This window comes from Pteropus vampyrus, unplaced genomic scaffold (genome assembly GCF_000151845.1).
Source record: "Pteropus vampyrus isolate Shadow unplaced genomic scaffold, Pvam_2.0 Scaffold81, whole genome shotgun sequence".
NCBI lineage: Eukaryota > Metazoa > Chordata > Mammalia > Chiroptera > Pteropodidae > Pteropus > Pteropus vampyrus.
The window spans coordinates 6,203,368-6,226,127 of NW_011888862.1; the positions used below are offsets into that span (position 1 = coordinate 6,203,368).

The following is a 22,760-nucleotide window of genomic DNA, read 5'->3' on the forward strand; positions in this document are numbered from 1 at the left end:
AACAGCTTCACGAGCAGTGCTTAGTACATGCAATGCATTTTGGTATTTTTTCTACTCTCTTTTATTTCATTATTTTAACAATGGTAGTCTTGACCTGCTGAATGGATTTCACAATCCACTAATGGGTCATGCCCTGCAGTTTGAAAAAACACAGAATTCAGTGATTTCCAAAGTCCCTTCCAGCGGTAGAATCCAATGACTTTGCTAGATGCCTAAAGGAATTTTCTTAAAACCATAGCTAACTGTGACAGATGGCTATATGCTTATATTCTAGATGAAGTGCACGGTGTAGAACATGGCAGCAGAATCACCTGAAGATAAATAAGTACATTATAAATTGCTTCCAAGAAGGACGTATTGTGCTGCAGCTCTGACAGTGACTCAGAGAATTAGGATCTCCAAGTCATTACACTGAATGCTGCCCAAGTCAACCAATATCAGAGACTGGGGAATTCAACCAGTCAGAGAGATCATAGGTTCCCTTGTGGTGGGTAGCCTTCTTTCCTGTTTCCAGATGGTAAGCATCCCCCCACAAAGGGTCATCTGTGGTGGCCTCATCTTTGTTTACATTTCACTCACCAAGAAGACAGGAAAATAAAGAAAAGAGAAACTTGGAGAGCTTTAGACTTTTTTCTTTGGAACTTGGATCCCAATCCTAGCCTCTTGGTCTTCTTTTGTTCCTAGCTCAGGACAGGGAACTAACATTTAGTAAGCAGTGACATGGCAAAGACTTTATCATTTCATTGGATCCTCGGAACCACTCTATGAAGCCTCAAGGATTCCCACCTTACAGAAGAGAGGATACAGAGGACCAAAGGGTTCACTGACTTATTCTGGATCCACTGCTGCTGTGATGCATCCTCAGCTGCCCATCCCAGAGCCCAGGGTCTTTCTCCTAGCGCCTCCTGCCATAGCTTGAATACAGAATCCTTCTAGGTAGATGATGCAACCTCACTTAATTTTGGTCACTGGTAGAAAGCAGAGGCATAAACAGAGCAGGATAAGACTCAGAGAGTAGAAAGTCCAAATCCTTATTTGTAGAGATGAGGAACTTGAGTCATGGGAAGATTTAGTGACAAGCACAAGGGCACAGAACCCAGGCTTCTGGTGGTCTTTCCATGGGACGTTGGACACTAAAACAATAACAGTAACTAATAATTAAATGGTGCTCCTGGTGTGAAGCATTATTTTGTATTTGGGAAACATTTCTATGGGAAAAATTATTCTAGATCCTTTTAGTATACAAATAAGTACACAGGTATGTTCTAGTGTGTAGGTGCTAGAATGTTTCAGGATGCTGGAACTATCAAGAAGCCTAGATTTTTCTGATGCTGAAGGGTCCACGTTGGATGCTTTGTCCACAGTGGGGAATAAGTCTGAATTAATGTGGTTCTGCAGAAAAGGAAGCCCAGCAGAGACAGACTGGAAACCTGGCCCTGGTGTTGGACTACTCCATAGGTGACAAAGCCTTGGTGGTCCCAACCGTGCCCCCTCCTCCATGTTGCCAAGCAGAGTGGGCAAGGGGCTGGTTGCCAAGGAAGTCAGAGCAGGCAAGAATGAATGGTTTTACTTGGTGAAATCCCCTCTCTAGCTCTCCAACAGACCTGAGAACTCAGGCAGCAGCAACAGTGACCCTGAGCAGATTTTCCATTTTGCTTACCAAGCTGATGACTGCTGAGGATTGGCTTATATGTAGCAGGGACCCACAGAGAAAAACAGCAACATATCTATGACACTATTTCAGATGCTCATTAATATATTAATGTGCTAACACACTCCTTGCTGCTTTCTGTCACAGGGCATCAGAATGGATAGTTTGTGGAGAAATGTATTCTTGGCAAGAAACCTGTGTGATGGGGGTGTGTGTAATGGGTGGAAGGCAGGTAGGAAGGTTAGCAAAGTATATGTGGGTAGTTAAGCCTGTAAGCACTCTAAGAACATTTTTTAAAATCCCTTCCCTCCCTTAAAGAGGTATAAATTCCATTTCAGAGTCACTTTGCACATTTTTCTGATATTTTCAGCACACATAGCATTCAAACTTTGATTTCAGCTGTCACTTTACCCTTTTTAAAGTCTTGAGAGCCTGGGAGAAGGAAGAAGGAGTAGCATGGGGAGAGAGGCAGCGGCAGAGGTGGAGACTTAAGGTAGAGATGCTTTCTAGGAAGAGAGGCCAAGAATAAGCATTTTGTACTCTTCTTAGGGATAATAAAACTTTAAGGATGTAAGGGGCTCATGAGGCCAGGAAAGGCAGTGCTGAACAAGCACCAACTATAGCACAGCGTGGAGAGACTGGAGGCTAGCGAGGCTTGGAGCAAGATTATATCTGCCCCTGATTTTTACCCCTTCCCAAAAGTTCCTAAACCTGAGCCTCCTCCTGTTCTTAGAAATAGGCCTGCCCTTTCCAAGAGAATGGCGGTCGCTAGTTTTCCTCAGCTTCCAAGTCAGCTCATTTCAGATGAACTCCATGACCATTTCCATGCTTTCCATACATCACTGTGAATCAAGGTCTAGACAATTCCATTATCCCAGAGTTTGACGGAGGATTGAATTAAGTTCAGTCTATAAAGACTTCACTGCCCTGTGGACATTTCCTACAATGGCATTGTTTTCCAGCAGTTTGGTGCTTATGGTGCTGTTCGTATTTCTATAATATGACAAATCTGCTGAGCACTTTCTGAAAGATTCACTCAGTTCTTGGTTACACCTAATGCTATGGATGACATGGAGAGTAGAAGTTCTGAATCCTTTATTTTGACTTTTAGAAGCACTAGATACATTTTATATGGTGGACAGCCCACTCATCGTCCACTCCCATCCCCCAATTAGCCTTAGTTTAGATAAACTTATTTCAGTATTGATTTGGGAAAGAGCAGCAGCTCGGAAGCCAAACAGAGATGGTTTGTAATCCCAGATATTCCACTTGCCAGGTGTGTAATTTTTGGAAATTTACTTACTTTCTCTGAGTTTCTGTTTCCTTACCTGTAAAATAGGAACAATAATCTTTGGGTTCCGTGATGATGTTATGAATATAATGCATATGGCTTAAAGCTTGACATATGCTGGAGCTCTCTGCAAGACCCTACAGTCTTGAACAGGAGAAATGATACATCCACATAATTTTTTCCTGCTGTAGGGAATAAAAATGAGACACATAGCCCTATTTCCCATTGTTTACCACTGCTATTATCTATTTCTTCCTTGAGGAGCAGTAACAGAGGGAAAAGAGGACAAGTACTAAGTAAGGCAAGCAACTGGTCTAGGGAAGTAGATAAAATAGTGGAAGGCTGTATTAATTTTCTATTGTCGCATACCACATTACCACAAATTTAGCAGCATAACACCTGTTTGTGATCTCATAATTTCCATGGGTCAGGATTCTGGACACAGATTAACTGGGTCTTTTGCTCAGGGTCCCACTGAGCTACAATCAGAGTTTTGACTAGGGCTGAATTCTCATTGAAGCCTGGGAGCCTCTCCCAGGTTCATTGGTTGTTGTCTGAATTCAATTCCTTGAGGTTTTATGGTCACTGTGTTCATCTGAAATGAGCTGACTTGGAAGCTGGGAGTTGAATTCAGTTCCCAGAGGTCACCTACCATTATTTGCTAAGTTGCCTTCTCTACATTGTGGCAGTTTGGTATTCAAGGCCAACAGGAGAGTATTTCTGCTGCTGCTTGTCTTTTTTTAAGGGCTTACCTGATTAGGCCAGATATACCCAGGATAATTATCTCTCTTTTGATTAACTCAAAGATCTTAAAATCCCTTTTGCCAAGTATTGTAACATAATTCACAGGTTCTACCTATACTCAAGGGGAGGAGACTATACAGGGTATACACATGAAAGGGAGGAATCAAATCTTGGGGGCTATCCTAGAATTCTGCCTACCATGGAGGGACCCCTGGATGTATCCAGAGAAGCAGAGGAGAAACCTTCTTGCTTCACTTTGTATCATTTTTATGAGAATAAACATCACCTGGAGTACTAAGCCAGGTATCTTGCATGGCTCAGGCATGGTCAAATTTTTAAACAGGGAAGAAAAGGGAGGCAGGATTAACCTGAAGATGTGGACAATCTTGCAATGGCAGTGGCACAGTGAGCTTATGAATAAGTGGATTCAACTTTCATTGAACTGTTTAGGAAAAAGAATAGATTTTTTAAGGAGGAAAAATGGGATAGCTTTCCCTGAAAGAACTCCATTAGTGCCTGTCTGTCTGTGTCTGGTAGACACATAATACTAGTTAATGCTCTGTAACCAAAGGACAAAACTGAAAGCAAAGGCATTAAAGAGTTTTCCTTCCCTTCCCTGTCTGAGAGATAAACACTATTGTGGCAACTGATGAGTGAAATGTTCACCTGCTAATGCACAGCAGAAATCCGTTACAGCTTCTCAGCAGATAAAAATAAAAAGACAGGGAAGAGGTGAGGATTCGTAGCCCCAAAGGCTGGCATTGTGAGAGCTGGTTCTTCCCAGAAGCCATTACTGGACTGCCCATGCTGGAACTCATGCATTAGTCTTTGCACCTGCAAATCCACAGTCCTGAGCAGCAGGCAAGTTTAGCAGCCTAGAAACTCAGCTCTGGCTTGCCCAGTAGTCACAGTAAAAATGTGTTTAGGACATCAGGAAAGCAGGGGCACCAAAAAAATGCTTTTTTCAAATAACCCAATATTTAATATTCAACAAGAAGGAAAGAGAATTTTGCTGAACTTTTTTACATTTATTTAGTGATATACTAATTTATTCTTTAATTTGGGAATACCTACCACAGAGAAGTGAAGATGGAGGAGTGGGGACTACAATATTTTCAATGTTTATGGCTTTTAGAGTCTAGAAGTCTTAGACTATCCCAAGGGAATTGTATAATATTACAACTAGAAGAGTCTGCCAGAGGTCACTTCTCCCAACCTACTGCTTCCAGGTAAAATCATACCTAAATCATTTTCACACAGAACCAGGGAACATATGCTTCATGAAGGTAATGATTCTTGTGTGTTTTCTCATGTACTATATCCCAGCACATAGCACTGTGCCTGGGACATAATAGCTATTTAGAAAACGTTCCATGGGTGAGTGGATGTTTCCATTTTCAGCAGCTCTTCCCTTCCCCCATGTTGCCTATCTCTCTTCACTCTCACAAGATCCCAAGGCATTATCAGATAACATTTTGGGTTTCTCAAACTTGCCTGATAATAAAAAATAATCTGGGTCAGTTTTCAAATATACAGATTACTGGCCTCTCCATTGGAAATTCTGGTTTAGGAAGTCTAAGTTGGAGCCTAGGAATCTGTGTTCTTCACAAGCACTTCTGATGAGTCTTTTCTTGAGATCAGCATCAAGATAAAGAGCAGGAGCTCAGCTCTTCCCCACATAAAGATTGAACAGCCATAGCCGCTTGACATGGTTTCTGATAAGCTATCAAAAATTAACACTCTAGGTTTCTGGTCCGTGGTGCTGAGGGAATGAGGGACTTTAAGAATCTTCACTCTATCCCCAAGTCATCTGGGCCCAGTCCCAAATCCTGGTTCCTGAAGAGATGGGCCTAAGAAAGGAAGTACTCAGAAACCCCTCTACTTCTGGGACTGTCCACTGAATTTCTTGCCTCTCCTTTCCTCTAGGCAAGCTTTCTGTTTCATCCTTTCTCTCAGCTGTCACTAGCAAATGAATTCACAGCCATTTTTTATGGGGTTTGGTATGACCTCTGCTTTATTGGGTGGGGGTTAACTTCTGCATCCAGGGAGAGGCTGACTTTTTAGTCCTCCTGATTACTGAACCAGAGTATTCCTCCGAGGATGACGAAAGAAAAAGAGAGAGCGAAAGTCTCTATTTTCAGCACTCTCCCCTATTTATATATGAGAGAAGGAAAGCTCTGATCCAACTGGAACCTATCCTTTCTACCCCAAGGCATCCCACACCTCATCTGAGGCCTGAAGAGGTTGGCTTCTCCCTCAGCGATTCCTCCTAGGTTTTCTTGTCTCCAATGACTCCTGACTGCTTCACCAAGCACTTATGGTTTCCAAAGAACAGGTTGAATGGTATAGGGTAATTAAAATTGCTACCTTTATTCTTGGCCCCAGAGAACTCTCCCATAAAAGTTCTCTTCCCTGCCCAGGAAGATAATCTTGGGATCTCTAGCCCTTGGGCTTAAATTCTTCTTGTTGTTTAAACACAAAAGAAGGATAAATTTAGGTCAAAGGGAGTAATCTGCTCTGTTTCTGAAGGTGAGAGAATATAACAGACTATAGTTATGATTGTCCAATACAATAGTCACCGAATTTATGGCTATTCAAATTAATTTAAATTTTTTAAAAAAATAAAAATTAAAAGGTGTTTAATAGCCAGTATGGTTACTGGCTACCTCATTGGATGGCACAGCCATAGAGCATTTCATCATCACAAAAATTTCTATTGGATGGCACTGTTTTAGAGGCATGGATGGTTCTTTCCCTTTGATTTTGTCCATGTGATGTTTCTTTAGCATCTTTGGAAATATGTCTGTTTTTATTGGTGCTCCTTGTAGGTATGATGCATTACTCTAGAAAAACATACTACTGAAGACTGCATTAGAAATCAAAAGCAAAATCAAAAATAACTGCCATAAATGCAATACTTGGGGATGGATGAATTATCAAAAGTTCCATTTTCCCAGTTTCCTTTGTTCTATTCCCCTTCTGCAAAAGTACCCGCCCTTCTTTTTCATTTGCCTTTCTACTCTATCTGTAGAGTATCTTGTTCTAAGTCAAGCTTCCCAGACAAAGTGAAATGGTAGACCAGACCTCAGAAAGAAAAAGATCAGAGAGAAACCAAAATTCTGTTGGGGGCACAGAAATGAACAGTTGGGAAGAACACCCCTAAATCACATACTTGGAAAAAGAGAAAAAAAAAAACAGAGGCAATGAGACTGGGAGGAACAGAGTGAGCCCAAGACGGGGACCTGGTCTGGACAATGGGTCTGTAGGGTAAGACAGACTCACCATTCTGAGGCTGGCAGGCTGCTCAGGTGCTCGAGAGTTCCCCTATGTAGTAATTTCCTAATTAGAATCCTGATTAGGAACAGCTCCTTCCGCAAGAATTTACCTTTGACTCATGAGTGATCTCCACCCTAGGTTCAGTGTGTACATGAAGAAGTCATAGTGGGTTAAATGCCTCCTAACCTGATCTCTTGGGTGAGTTGCAAGGACCATTCCCCTATCCTCACCGGCACTGTCTGTGGTTTCTCTCTCTTAACACCTATCGCCCATGTAATGGGATATTTAATGCTTATGTTCTCCCTTGGGTGAAACTAGGGAAGCTGAGGAGTGCTTTGAGACATGGCAGGCAAGGAGTTGGCAGGTATAAGGGAGGATAAGGTTAGATAATGAGAGTCAAGAGCCAAGAGTCACAGGAGACAGAAAGCCGGGCAAGTGAGGAGTAAAGTTCAGGTGGGCTTCAGGAGTGGATGTGAAAAACTATAGTTCTGAGGCCCTGCAGCCAGAAGACTGGGGCTGAGGCCACCTTTTGGACTCATCCTTTTGGCTTTTCTCTGCTTTCTTGGAAGGCAGGACCCCTACCCCATCCCCTAGCATGGATGGCCAGGGACTTGTTCAGGGTGATGAGCAACTATGTCAGAGAGAGTGTGAAGTGAAGGTGTGGAGAGGAAGTTAACTGGTCACAGGCAGATGATGTTTTGGGGTCTCCCATCCGTTGGCTTTGGGGCAAAGGTTGTTCCTCTCTGTACTGTAAATTTCAAACCTTTCTCTAGCCTTGAGTGAGTTCCCAATGAAGATGCAGCAGTCTGGACTTACGCTCTACCCAGATTCTACCCCTGTTCCCCTCCCCACCCCAGAGTCTGCCAAATGCACAATTTAAAGTTACTGATGTATAATTTCCTGTTTCTTTCTTTGTCTTGCAGCTGTCTCTAACCTGGATATCGAAAGTAAGTTGAGTGTGTACTACCGCGCACCGTGGCACCAGCAGAGAAACATCTTTCTCCCAACCACGAGGCCACCCTGTGTAGAAGAACTGCACCGCCACGCCCGGCAGAGCCTGCAGGCCCTGCGCAGAGGTGACTGATCCGGGCTTGGGGGGCTTTTTGGGGAGAACTCAGAGCTCGTCCCGTCCAAGGGTTGTTCTCTGTCCCATCAGTCCCAATACCTCCCTCTGTTATAGCAAGTACTTTGAAATGCTCCCTTTTCTACCCTGATATGAAATTCATGGGTAATATAACCTACCTATACACATAATTTAAAGTAGCACTGTGGTCTAAATATAAAAATAAAGAGAATTTAAAAGGAGAATTATTTATACACCCATCACTTGATTTATGCGGATTATCCATTCCATGTGTCTTTTTTCTTACAGAAAAGAAAACCGTGTAAAAAGAGTCAACCACTACAAAAAAAAATACTAAAGAAATAGGCCAATATAAGTCATAAAAATATTTCACATATTGTCACAAAAAATGCTAATGAAAATTTAGAAAAACCAAAATAAATTATATTTGCTGTCGGTGTCTGTACTTTAATCTAAAGCAATCAACCTCTTTTTAATTGGCACAAAGTCGCTATCTTCATCGCTCAAAATATTTGGAAGTACTACTTCACTTTCATTATTTATGTTTATGTTTTTGGATGATCTTTTTCCAACCCCATCTTTTGCTAAGTTTTCATAAATTCTTTGATATTCACTACAACATTTTTAAAAATCTGTTCGAAATTTTAAGGCTCGTTGGATCTAGAATTGCAGTTTCTAGTTTTGTGGCCAAGTGAAGAGCTTTGTAAATATTTTCTGTAGTGAATGAAACTGGTTCAAGGTCACTGCCATATTCATCGGCAGGATAGGCTTCAGATATTAAGTGAATTAATTCATTATCGGTTAATTCGTGATCAACCAGTAATTTGTTAATATCATCTACATTCAAATTGTCACAGCCTTCTTCTTGAAATTTATTTAATAAATTAATAATGCCAATTAATCCCTCTTCAGTTATTGGAACCATATTCCCTGGTACAACCACTTCTAGCCATATTGCTTTCCAGCCAGCATTTAAAGTTGACGGCTTCATATCACTCAAAGCTAAAGCAATATTCTTGATACAGCTTAAATTGTGTACTTATTCCAGGCTTCCATAACTGTAAGTGATTCATTATCTTCAAGTTTATTAAAAATATCATTGAAACTCCATTTAAAATAATTAATCTTAAAGGTGGAAATAATGCCTTGATCTAAAGGTTGTATCAAGAAAGTTGTATTTGGTGGCAAATATACAACTTTTATATTTGGGTGTTCTAAATTGTGTGGATGACCAGGTGCACTATCTAAAAGCATTTTAAAAGGAAGACATTTAGTCTACGGCCATGCCACCCTGAACAAGCCCGATTCTGTCTGATCTCTGAAGCTAAGCAGGGTTGGGCCTGGTTAGTACTTGGATGGGAGACCACCTAGGAAGATCAGGTGCTGTAGGCATGAAAAATAAAAAATAAGGGATTGTAAACTGACAAGGTCCTTGTAGTCTGTGAGGTCAACCAAGAGTTGCCTCGCCTAAAAAAACAAATAAATAAATAAGGTAAAAGGAAGACATTTTCCTGCACGTAATTTTCAGCTTCTACAGCAAAATTTTGGTAAAACCAATCCTGAAAAACATCCGTAGTCACTCATGCTTTTTTATTTGCCATCCAGTAAACAATAAGGTCATTAATAATTGCATGTTAGTAGTTATTAGTTCTTTATACACTACTGAGTTAAGCTATTGTTTTTTAGAAAGAGTAATTGCCAATAATGGAAACGAAAAAGAAAGAATAACGTAAAATGAGACTGTGCAAATGGAAACTGCACATAAAAAGTCCACCTAGATAAGGTGAATATTTACCACATATTAAAAAGCTCATGTAAAAAAATACCACGTAAATCGAGAGATGGGTATAAGAATAATATTTGCAATATGCAAATGCCCAGGCCTGACTGCACTAAAAAACATAACAAAGTATTCAGATGTTTGCACCTATCAAAAGTAGTTTTGGATTAAGTAAAGACAATCAGAAGCCATTCTGAACAAAAAATATAGGGAAATAAAGGAGTCAAAGGGCAGGAGGACACACTATAAAACTGGTGCATTTAGAGTATATTAAATATGAGCAAAAAAATAAACAACCTTGGATTATAACTAAAAGAAAATTAGATTTGATTCAGAAATAGATTCTAGACTTTTCCCTTATAATAAATTCTGGTGGGTTATTTGTGTGACCTGGAGCACTGTTTCATTGTTCAGGACCGTCCTATGCCCAGTAGGATGGCTGTCATCCTTGTCTCCTGCCCAGTCATCTCACAACCAGAACCTCCCTCATGGGGCTCTTCTGCTCCTGCTGAGAACCAGTGATCTGGTCCATTCTACAGTGGAGCATGCGGAGGCCTAGAAATGTCAGAAAACTTGCTCAGGGTTACATACAGCCGGTTACATACAGTGCCAGGACCCAGATCTGGGCCTCCAGATCCCCAGCCAGAGCTCTTTTCCTCCTCACCATACACGGTGTCCTAGCGAAATAACTAAACATTTCTATTTCTATTTCTCTCACAGTCCTTAGAAAGCCAGAGATAGGTACATAGCAGTCAAAATAGAAGATAACAGCCCTTTCTTACACTGATTACTTTTCAGTGCCTTAAAACCATTCTAATTAGGACAAGGAGATTAAAAACCGGCACTATCCTTTTAGAATCCCCTAGATTGGGTATCAGAAGTTGGCCTGCCTGCTTTTTTGGCCTTTGGATTTCTGCTGTGGAGAGAGATGGTGTCTGTACATTCAATGTCTTTGTCCTAGATTCCCCTATGCTCCTTTAAGGAATGGTATTTTGCAAATGTATTAAAGTTCAAATAAATTTTTTTAAACTCACTATCAAGATGGAGAAATAAAATGATAAATGTTTTAGCTTATTTTCTTCAACATAAATATGACTTCTCCCTTTTTCCCTATTCCCAGCCTTTTTCCCCTTTAATGAAGGAGCTAATCTACTAATATCCCTAATGCAATTCTTTCTAAAAATTCCTCTTAGTTATTAGTAGCAGATGCTGTGACACTATAATGAAGAGTGATAATGAGTATTCTCTAGTAGTATCTCTGGCGTTCTTATTATTCACTTTGATGTTATAGTTGGCTAAAAAGGTCTTCTTTGTGAAATTTTTGGTGCAAGCCACCTTCCAAAAATCTTCCTTAACACTCTTGCCATTCTTTTGCAGCCTGGATTAGGCATCCTTCTTATATATCCTGTGCATCCTCGCATCGTGTCACTTATAAGCTTATTTCATAACTAAACACTTACAAGCCTATCCTCTACCATTAATCCATGAGCTACTCAAGGGCAAAGATATTTTTTATTTTTTTCTAAGCTCTTAGCATGAACCAGACATATCATAGGTCCTCAATGAATGTTTGTGCAACTGAATCAAATTCTGCAGAAAATGGATTGAGTGTTGAGGGCATAGAATGACGACAGAGGAATCTGATCATTCTCACTAAATACTTTCTCTGATCCCATCATTAGAGAGCTTGAGTAATGTTAGCCCTTTGGCCATAATTATTTTTATCCTTTTATTATTATCCATAAGTCATCCTTGATTAGATTTTTCCAAATTCAACCAGATAACATTAAGCTGCTTGTAAGCTTTCACATTTCACTGTGTTGTCAGGTTTGGACTTAATGGCAGAACTGAGGAATAGCGAGTGCCAATATCAATTTTCTCCCAACTTCCTCCAGGGGTCTGAGAGAGGGATTTGGGGCCTCCTGGGGTTGGGAAGGAAGATCCTGGAGCTGCATCTTGCTTCCATAGACTGGCGGGCTTTGTGGTTGTCTCAATAGCAAATCTTGGGTGTAGTAGTTTTAATAGCACTGCAGAGAGCTATAAACAGGAATTATAGGCATCATAGAATTAAAAACATGCAGTGTAGAATTAAAATTAGAAAGTGACTTTTTTTTTAACCTTGTCCAAGAAACACAGTAGCTTAGCAGTGCATTCATCAGAATACCACTTCTGCCATCTGGTGGCCATGAGTAGTACTGACCTATCAGACAACGGCCTTGCTCAGCAAATTCCGCAGTGAGCTTCTCTGTAGGTTCTGTATTTGGACAGCTGGAATATCCTGGCTTCCACCAGGAGAGTGTGGATAATGAAGCACAGACAAGTGAAGCTGCGGTGGCAGCAGCTCTGTGTTACTTTTGGAGATGAGGCTATAAGGAAGGAGCCAGGGGACCAAGATTAGAACCTAGAAATTAGCTGCCTTCAAAATCTGCTCAATAGCAAACCGCTCAACAAAGTGTACTGAGGGCCAGATATTGTGCTAAACCTGTGATTCGGAGAGCAATAATGTATGGTTCCTGCCCATAAGTAATTCCTGGTCTAGTGAGGGAGACAAGTAAGCAGGTAATTTCAACATAGTGATATGAAGGCTCAGAGGACAGGCACTAATCATGCCATGGAGCTTTGGGGAAGGCTCCCCAGAGGAAGTAGCACCTTAATGGATTTCAAGTTGTTTAGAATCTTCTTCTTCTTTTTTTTTCTCTTTTTTTCTTCATAAATCTTTATGCTCAGAACCAATAATGGCTTTAAGTGATCCCATTGTTTCTGTTTGTAAAACAGTGAGGGGGAGATTACTAGATGTCTATAAAAAGGTATTTATATTTTGTATTTCCTTGCTTTTCAAGCTTCAGGGCTGGGGTCTAAGTACCATTGGTCTAAGGTAATAAGAACCAAGAGTGTACTTTAATTTCAGGCTCTAGTAGATGAATGCTCTCCCCACCCCACCACCAGGAAAAAAAGTATTATTAGGGAGCCGTTAATCTAGCCTGCCTACTCCTGGCCTAGGGTGAATGAAAGAGATATGTTTAAGTGTAGCAGGGGAACAATTGAATGGGAAATTGAGTTGATGTCTCCTTCCAGGCTCCTCCCTTCCTTCCACCTTTTCCTAACCAGCAACACTTATATTCTATTCTCTATTATGACTTTAAGAATGTCAAAGCTTTTCCTTGCACTGCCCATTTAGAAAAAACCCCACTGTTTGCTTACAGAGAAAAATGAATGTGGTAGTAGAGGTAAGCACTTTAATAAGGAAGACATTTATCTCAAAAAGCCTTCCTGATAAACATTGGCTGCAGAGGCAGTTTAGCAAAGACTATCTACATAGTGATGAGGGCTTTTTTTCTGGTTGCAAATGGGAATCAGTCAACATTTGTTTAAAGAATCCTAAGCAAGGGAAGATGAAGAACACTACCACGTTTTGTTGCCATAGATGAAGTTGGAAGTTCAGGCAGGGAGGCCACAGACAGCCAAATCACACTGACCACAGGAAAGGGGCCAGCATTAAGGAGGCCACACTGACCACAGGAAAGGGGCCAGCATTAAGGAGTGGAACAGGCAACAGGACCTAGACAATGACCTAACAGCAAGGGCACTGACAACACAGCTGATGACAAAGATAGGGGTATGGAATGTGTTCTAATGTTAAAAGACTAGAATTTAATGAAAATATTAAGTTGTTCTTCTTTTCAGTCCCTGAATAAACATTTATTGAGAACTCACTATGTCTCAAGCATGGCAGGGCCCTGGGATTGAATGTTAAATAAAATATAGTCTCTATCCTCCTAGTGAAGGAGGCAAATATATGGAGACATCTTGACTTTTATCAGTATGATAGAGATAAAATGGACACTGGGCACTATCAGGCCATTGGAGAAAGGTGCCATGTCACCTGAGAGGGTCAGTACAGTTAGTTCTGTTCCCTAATGGGTAAAAAAGTAAGTCGTGTTTTATGAGATGCCAAATATTCTATATCATCAATGTTCAAAGAATTAGAATGTGATAAAATATAATTATAATCAAATACTATCAAACCCAAGAAGTCTTGCTCTGATGGGTGAGAAGGTTTGTTAGGGCCTTACAGTGCCTATAGGTCAAGTAGTACTCAAGAGTAAGGTCCTGGCACCAAGTGTGTACCACTGATAGCTCAGCAGTGACTTAGCCTCCTGTTTAGGCATCTGCAAAAGAGGGACAGTGTCAGTGCCTACTTCACGCAGTTGTTAAAATCTTGCACATAAGAGCTTTAGCAAAGCATCTTTGGCACATGGCAATTGCTCAGTAAATATTGGGCATCATAGTCATTATTATTAATGTGCTGAGTAACGGTGATTTTAAATAATAGAGAAGCAGATTAAGAAATCTGCTGTACAAATTTGTACCTTGGTCATGAGGGGTTTATGAGATTTCAGGCCCTGGACATGAGTACGGGCTGGATTTTGGAAGGCAGGGTGGCCTTTGGTGTGGCCTGTGTGTTGAGCTGGGTGTGCTTTGGGGCTCACTGAAATACCCAGAAAGCTAAATTATGCTTTTAGCGTTTCAGTGATTTTTACTATGAAGTCAGGACCACTTCATTCCACACATGGAAATTTCTTGGCTTTTTCCAGTGGTAGCTTTATTCCTAAATCAGACAAATGTTGTCATTGGGATTCCTTTATTTTCTCTAGGAGCCCAGGATTTCAAAGCCCTCTGGGTGTTGTAGGCGACAGGGCTTAGATAGATGCTATGATGTGCTGATCACAGACTCTCTAAACAAACAAACAGTGATAAAGTAAATAAACAAAAGCCCTGATATATAGCCCTACCAATATTTTGCCATGCTCTCACCATGGCCTATTTCAAGGTACCAACACATAGCACCCAGTAACCCTGAGCCTGTATGAACTGGCTCCCTCACCCCTTGGATGGCTGTAAGCATTTGTCCCCAGCACTCCCCAGGTGGCTCTAGTGTGTCTCTGCCTATCGTTCACTCCAGCACCGATGTCAGCACATTTTCCACCATTGTTCCGGATTTTTAAATTTTTTTTTGCTCATCTTGTTTTAAAATGAGGCACATTGAGAAATATACTGCTTTTTCCAAACTCAAGATGCACCATCTTGTATAAAGATGATGAGATGGACCCACTAAAATGTATGTGTCCAACTTCATAGTAACATGAAATGGAAGTTTAGTTCAGAGCCACTCTGAAAATTTTATTTGGTATACAAATGAACTAGATTAGCGAAACCTTGCTTTTTCCCAGCCCTTTGCTCATCCTCCCAAGGGAACAAGATAAATTGAAAATGCCAAGTATATTTCTGTATTATTGCTTTTTCTGCCCCCAGAACATCGAAGCCGAAGTGATCGCCGAGAGCAGAGAGGCACTGTCCCCCTTTCTGTTGCAGCCCCGCCACTGCCAGCCTATCCCCCAGCTCACAGCCAGAGGAGACGCGAAGTCAAGGACCGACACTTCTTAACGGTAAGCTTGGTGGCCAGCTGGCAGCCACGTCCTTGCTCATCAGGAAGCACAAGTGGGTCTTGAGAGTCAGTTCCCTCCTAGTGAAGGAGGCCAGGCCGCCTGAGAGAACAAATCATAGGTATTTGGGAACAACTTCATTTTCTCCCCTTTCATTTCTGAAAGGAATGCCTCTTTTTAGAATAGGCTGGGGATACTATTGTGTGTGTGTGATTTTTTTTTTTTTAGTTAACTGGTTGCACAATGCAGTAAAGCAATGATAGTTAAGGACTCTAAAATCAGGGGGGAAACATATCAAATCCTAGTTCTGCACACAAGCGGAAAGAGTTAGGGCATGTTACTTACCTTCTTTTCCCTCCGTTCTCTCATCTGTAATATGGGGGTATGAATAGTACCTAGCTTATAGTGATTGAGAGTTCAATGAGATAAAGCATGGAAAGAACTTAGCACAGTGCCTGGCACAGAGTAAGACCTCAATAAATGTAAACTTCTACAGTCACTACTATTATTTTTAGTCAGGTGATAGGTTGCCTAACTCAGTGGGGTAACCTGGGAAAGAACTGAAATGATGTGAAAAATTTCCATTTGAAGATAATTCATCTTATCATTTCATATTTCCTCATATCAAGGAGGTTAGTCCTTCAGAGTAACCAATTACCAGAGTGATGTCATCACTGCTGATGATTTCAGCCTTGCCTGGGTGGGTATGGCTATCACTTAGCCCAACCCTTAAGCATGGATCACAGATGATGAAGCTGAGATCAACTCAGAACACCTGCAAGCACTATCAGTCGCCACTGCTAACACCATCCCCAGGTGTGCCTTCTCGGGCCTCAGTGGGGACAAATGAGCACTTTGTTCCTCTGAGCAGAGCATTGCTAAAATTATTAGCTCTGGTTTCTGTGATCGAATCAGTCCACACTGCCTACCCAAATGGCTGGACCCCTGTTCTCTTGTCATTCTAGTTTGAAGCCCAAAGTCTTAAGAAGTTACAGCAGTGTGGTTATATGTTGAGGTTTTTATTTGAAATTAAATTTGTTACGTATGACTATAAACCCTGCACCCTTATGGCTTTTATAATATGCAAAATAGATGCAAATTATTTTGGTCACATGATGCCAAACATCCGGATGAACAGACTTCATCTAAATTAATCTGCATGATATAACATATCCAGATAAAACAGTGAACAATATTGGACAATACATAAACATTTTCCCTACTTGCAGCTGGATGGTAGGCTTCATGTCCTTCAGGCTCATGAAGTGTCTACCGAGTACCATGTCACACTCACCACATTGCTGCAATGCTGCTTAGGGATAAGAAAAGAAGATAAGATCTTCTTAGGGCTTTCTTGGTCTTTATATAGAGCAGTTACACATGTTAGTGATTTGTCATAAAAGTCCCTGCTCAACAAAAGTTCATATTAACCTCAAATCTGCTTGCTGAAGCATTTGCTTTTAATGAGGCATTTTCTGCATAAAATGCTAAAAATATTTTCCCATTCATTATACATGTTTTGTGGCTCATTAAGTTGGTTTTCTTGAGGGGGGCGAGATGGGAGAGAAGAATGTTGAGCATTTACGGAAATGACATAAAAATATTACCCTTCATCATATTCTGCATAATTTTTAATAATGTTTAAATACCAAAGGAAGACTATAGGAAAAGGCTTAAAACAATGAATAGCAATGAGAGTGCTTCATTTACCCAACAAATTTCAATAAGAGCAGAGTCTAGATCATACTTATATAAACTTCAGAAAATTTATCCATTTCAAATGATAATACTTAATATTTCTAAGTAAGCTGGGGAAATTTTAACTATTTCATTTGTTCAATTGAGTTTGGGTCACCAGGTTCATTGGAGGATTTTGCTTTTAAATTTTCGTTTCAAGTATTCAGTACATTGGTTAGATATCTATATAGTTAGTAAAACGATCCCCCCAATTGCTCCCTCCCTCCCCTGACCCTCCTCCACCTAGCCAATGTATTAATACTAACTGCATTCCCTATGCCATGCTTCCCATCCCTGTGACCATCCATCAGCTACTAATTTGGAGGATTTTTCATTCAAATTATATCCCTCAGACCTGGAGCTGACTCAGACTAGAACATAGTTCTATGCATTAAGTATACGGGCCATATATTGCTATAAGAGAAAAAAATGCAGGTATAGGGACAGGAAATTTACAGCCAAATTGCTGTATAGACATTTTCTTAAACAACAATTCTTCTTTTATCTATGAGACTTTAGGTAAACCGTTTTTCCTCCTTTAAAAAAACCATTCATAATGAGAGTCTGATACACAATCTTTCACAACTCTACAAACTGTTATATTGTACTTTGGTTATTAATGGCATGGACTGTGAAGCCAAACTGCCAGAATTTGAATACCAGCTCTGCCATTTGCTAGCTGTATGACTCTGGGCAAGTTAATCATTTCAGTGTCTCAAGGATAATGTAGATAGTACCTCATAAGTTTGAAATCAGGATCGAATGTGTTAATACATGTAAATAGTACCCAGTACATGATATGCACTCATTATGTATTAAACATCATCATCATTAATATTATTAGCCAATCAAGTCCATGAGGTATCAGTGATATAGTGATAATATTATGGGTCTAAATTTCGTCTTTGCAACTTTTTGGTTGTGTGATTTGGAAAAAGATATTATATCCGAATCCCAGTTTCTTTATCTGCAAAATGGGGATAATAATTTCAATTTTACAAGGTTATTAAGAAGACTTAATACAATTTTATGTAAATACAATTAAATTGTGTATGAAAGTGCCTGGCATAGTGCCTAAAATACATGAATATCTCAATCTATATTCATAATTACTTCTAACAAATCTCTTACCATTAAATGAAAAGCCTATAACGTATACTTATATATAAGGCTGGAGGAAGTATAAGTTGTCATACCCTTTCCAGAGGGCAATCAAAACTATAATATATTCATAACCTTTGATCCAGCAATTCTACATCTAGGATTAACAAAGCCATAACAAGAGTGTATGCAAAGATTTCTTCACTAGGATGTTCATCAAAACACTGTTTACAATAGGAAAAATAATTACAAATATCCTAAAAGTCCAACAATAGAGACTTAGTTTAATGAATTCTGATATAGTCATAGGATAGAATGCAATATCAAAAATAGTGTTATAGAGGAATATAATGACATGGAAAATGTATATATTTTATCATCAGATTTTTAAACAGTGTATAATGTGATCTCAAAAAAATCTATGAACGTATATGGGTGTATGTATATATACATGCATAGGAAAAAAGACTGGAAGGCTATATACCTTTGGTTCCCAAACTGTGTGATGAAGTACCCCAGGGCACTGTCATGAAATCCTAAGGATGCATTGGGATAGGTAACATGTTTAAGGAACACAGTGTCATCTGTCTGGTGACATATGGCAATGGCTCCAATGTAGCCTCATAGCTCCTATAAGTGGAAAGAGGGGATGCTTGGTTTCTTGACATTTGATTTATATCAAAAATTCTCCAAGATGAACTCACAGGAAAGTGACCAGCCAATTTAACTTAAAACCCTCTGTCAGTTGAAAATTCAAGGGGTATCTCCTAATTAAAGCCCATCTGGGAGTCCTCCATCATCAAGTGTGGCAAAGGAGATGATTTCAGGCCCAGATGGTTTCCCAGAAGAATTCTACTAAGGCTTCAAAGTCCAGATAATCCTAATGCTTTGTAAATTGTTTCAGGGCATTAAAAATGAAGTCGAACTTCTCCATTTCTTCTACGAACCTTTTATAAAGGTTTGATACCTAAACCTGATAAGGACAGGAAGGAAGGAAGGAATGTAGGAAGGGAGGAAGGGAGGGGAGACTACAGATCAATATCACTAATGAGTGTTGATGCAAAAAATACTAAATTAAATGTTAGCAAACAGAACACAATACCACATTAAAAAGTTAATATACCATGACTAAATGGGATTTATTCCAGGAATGGAAGGTTGGTTCAACACAGGATATAGTATCATATACTGTATTAATAGATCTAAGGGTGGGGGAGGATCCATGTGATTATCTCCATAGATGCTGGAAAGGCTTTAAATAAAATAAAATAAAATTCAATACCCGTTCTTTATAAAAAGGCACAAGAAAATAGGAATTGAGTGATACTCCATTAAGATGATAAAACATATGTGCTTTAGTCCTAAAGCTAGTATCTTACTTAATGGAGAAACACACAGGTAGCTCCACTAAAATCAGGAATGAGGCAAATATGCCCACTATCTCTGCTATGATTAGCATCATACTAGAGGGATTAATCAATGCAATTTTACAAAATAAATCAATTACAGGCATAAAAATTGATAAAGAAGAAATAAACTTATATCTAGATGGTATGATACTCTACCAAAAAACTCCTAATGATAAAACTGACTCAAACAATAAAAGAATTCAGCAAGGCAGCAGAATACAAACACACAAAACCCAAAACCCTTTGTTTACACAAATGATAGACAATTTGTAGACCTAGTGGTAAAGAAAAATCCATTTACAGCAATAACAAAGAAGATCAAATACTTAGGAATTAATTTACTAGAAACATACAAAATCTATATGAGAAAAACTTTAACACACTCATAAAAGACAGAAAATTATACTTCTTCAAATGGAAGGATGTCTCCTGTTCTTGAATAGAATGATTCAGCATTATAAACAAGTCAGTTCTCTCTGAGTTAATTTATGAATTTAACACAATCCCAATAAAACCAGTAAACTTTTAAAAAATGGAGTTAGACCCATTGATACTAAAGTTCTTATGGAAAAACAAACATAACAAGAATAGCCAGGAAAACATTGTGAAAGGAAACCTATAAGAGGTGACTAGCCCTACCAAACATTAAAATATCTTTAAAGCCTTTATCATTATAACAGTGTGATACTGGCACATGAATAGACAAACATGCCAGTAGAATAGAATACAACATGGAGAAATCAACCCAAGTATATATGAAAACATTACATATGATAAAGGCAATATCTCAAAACACAGAGGCAAAAGATGGAGTTTTTTTCAATGATGCTAGAACAACTGGGTAACCATTTGGTAAAAGAAAATAAATTATCAAAGGTTCTCAACCTCGGCACTATTGACATTTTTAGTCAGATAATTCTTTGCTGTAGGAGCTGTCCTGTGCACTTTGCAATGTTTAGTAGCATCCTTGGCTTCTACTCACTAGATACCAGAAGCACTCTTCCCCCTAGTTTTGACAACCCAAAATGTCTCCATACACTGCCAAATGTCCCCTGGGGTACAGAATCATCTCCAATTGAGAACCATCTAATTAGATCCATATTTTATATCATACACCAGATTAAACTCCAAATGGATCGGGGACCTAAACATAAAAAAATGAAATAACACAAGTATTAAAAGAAAATAGAGGTGAATTATTCTTCGCCCTCAATCCAGAAAAAGGCTCTCTAACTCTGACTCAAAATACAGAGTCAATAAAAGAAAAGATTGATAAATTCGAACAGTAAATATTTCTATATACTCGAACACTGTGAACAAAGTCAAAAACCAAAAACGAGAGAAAATATGTGCAACATCTATCACAGAAAAAGGACTAATTTTACTAATTGATAAATATCTATTAAAAATTTAGAGACAAAGGAGCAAAAACCTTGTGGAAATATGGGAGAAAAGCCTTGAACAGACAATTAAAAAAAAAACACCATAAAAATGTTCCTTAAACTTAAGAAAAATTGTTCAAACTCACTTATAATTAGAGAAATGCAAACAACACTGAGATATCATTTATCACCTATTAGATTGGCAAAAATTAAACAACATGACAACAGGTTCTGCTGGTGCAACTGGGGAAATAGGCACATATAGTGCTGATGGTACAACCTATCTAGAAGGAAATTTGGTGATATCTAAAAAAAGCTACATATGCACTTACTTTTTGCCCTAGCAATCCCACTAAACACATACCTCCAATAATACAAAAGATTATTCATTGCAGTGTTGTTTACAATGACAAGATCCTGGAAATAACCAAGATACCTGTACATAGATGGATATACTTAAGAAATATTTATCGATTAGTAATATTAGCCCTTTTCTGTGGTATATGTACATGTAGTGATGGAATAAACTGTAGGACGTTCACACAATGGAGTACTATGTAGCTGTAAAACATAAGGAAGATATTTATGAACTAATAACAAGTAATTTTCAGTATATATTCTTAACTGAAAAAGGCAAAGCCTGAAAGAGAGTTTATAGTATGCTACCCTTCATATTAGAAAGAAAGGTATAGAAGAAAATATATAGGTATCCATTTATTTGTGTAAAAGATTTAGTCAATTCTGCTATAATAGAACATATGCATCCCTAAAAATCTCTACAGTATGTGAAATTACACAATAAAAATCAAAGGCTTTGTGAAAAAAAACAGGGCACAATACTGTAAAAACTTCCATCAAACACACACACACACACACACACACACACACACACACACACGCACAAAGATAGGAACCTCTTTAAAAAAAAAACAAAACAATAGCATAGTTTTATACATGTTAAATGGTTAAGTACATAAAACAATAGATGTGTCACTTTAGAAAAAGCCCTGACAGTTACTGCTGGAGTGGGCATCAGGAGGACTGCAGTTTGTGAGTTATTGCAAAGGAGTGAGAGTAGGGCATCCCTAAAATCAGAGGAAAGGTTATAGCCCTAGGTGTGGATGGGTGTGGCTTCTCACGCAGAGGGTAAACCAGGGGAGCTTGGAGATGTTTGAAGTATGTGCATCTTGTGTATTCTTACACAGCTCAGGTCCTCTGGGTACAGTTTCTGCATTCACCTAGAATTTCTCATGCATGAAATCCTGAATAAGTAAATGTGAAATTCACATTAAGCTTAAATTGTTCTCTAAGATGTCAATCACATTGGAACAAATTTTCTTTTTATAAACAAGCATTATAGCAAAACTGACAGTACGGGAAGGATAAACCAGAAACTAATGAGATTGGTTTAACAATGGGGTGGGCAGGAATGGGATAGAAAGAATGGGGGATGGGAAGGAGGTAGTAGTGTCAAGGGAGAGAGACACTTCCCTGAATATATTTTTTGGGGTAGTTCTAACTATTAGAACCCAAGTAATGTTTCACATACCCCCCCCATAAATAAATAATTAACATCAACCAGAACATGGAGAGAACACAAAACGAAAAACAAAAAGTAACAAATAAACCTAACTATCAAATGCATATCATAACCACACTGAAAGAGGTAGGGAAGAAAATAGCTAACCTAAATAACTTTGAAAAGAAGTATTTTTGTTCCAACACAAATATTTATTGATAGGTTGATGAATATAATTTTAAATAGAACAATAAGCCACAACTGTGGATTAAAATAGTTTGCTATACCACCAAAAGAGAAAAAGGCCAGAAACTTAGGAACATTAAATATTCAGGTCGAAGA

General features: G+C 39.0%; 1 protein-coding gene and 1 pseudogene across 3 annotated transcripts in view; both read left to right on the forward strand.

Annotated features, from left to right (window-relative positions):
- Nucleotides 1-22,760, forward strand: part of NHS (NHS actin remodeling regulator) — a 336,905-nt gene that overhangs the window by 281,399 nt on the left and 32,746 nt on the right. For all 3 annotated transcript variants that reach the window (XM_011362990.2, XM_023532315.1, XM_023532314.1), the window contains 2 exons: nt 7,886-8,038; nt 15,140-15,273. In XM_011362990.2, coding sequence (XP_011361292.2) covers nt 7,886-8,038; nt 15,140-15,273 — 287 coding nt within the window. The remainder of the gene's footprint in view (nt 1-7,885; nt 8,039-15,139; nt 15,274-22,760) is intronic.
- Nucleotides 9,320-9,438, forward strand: LOC111741782 (annotated as a pseudogene).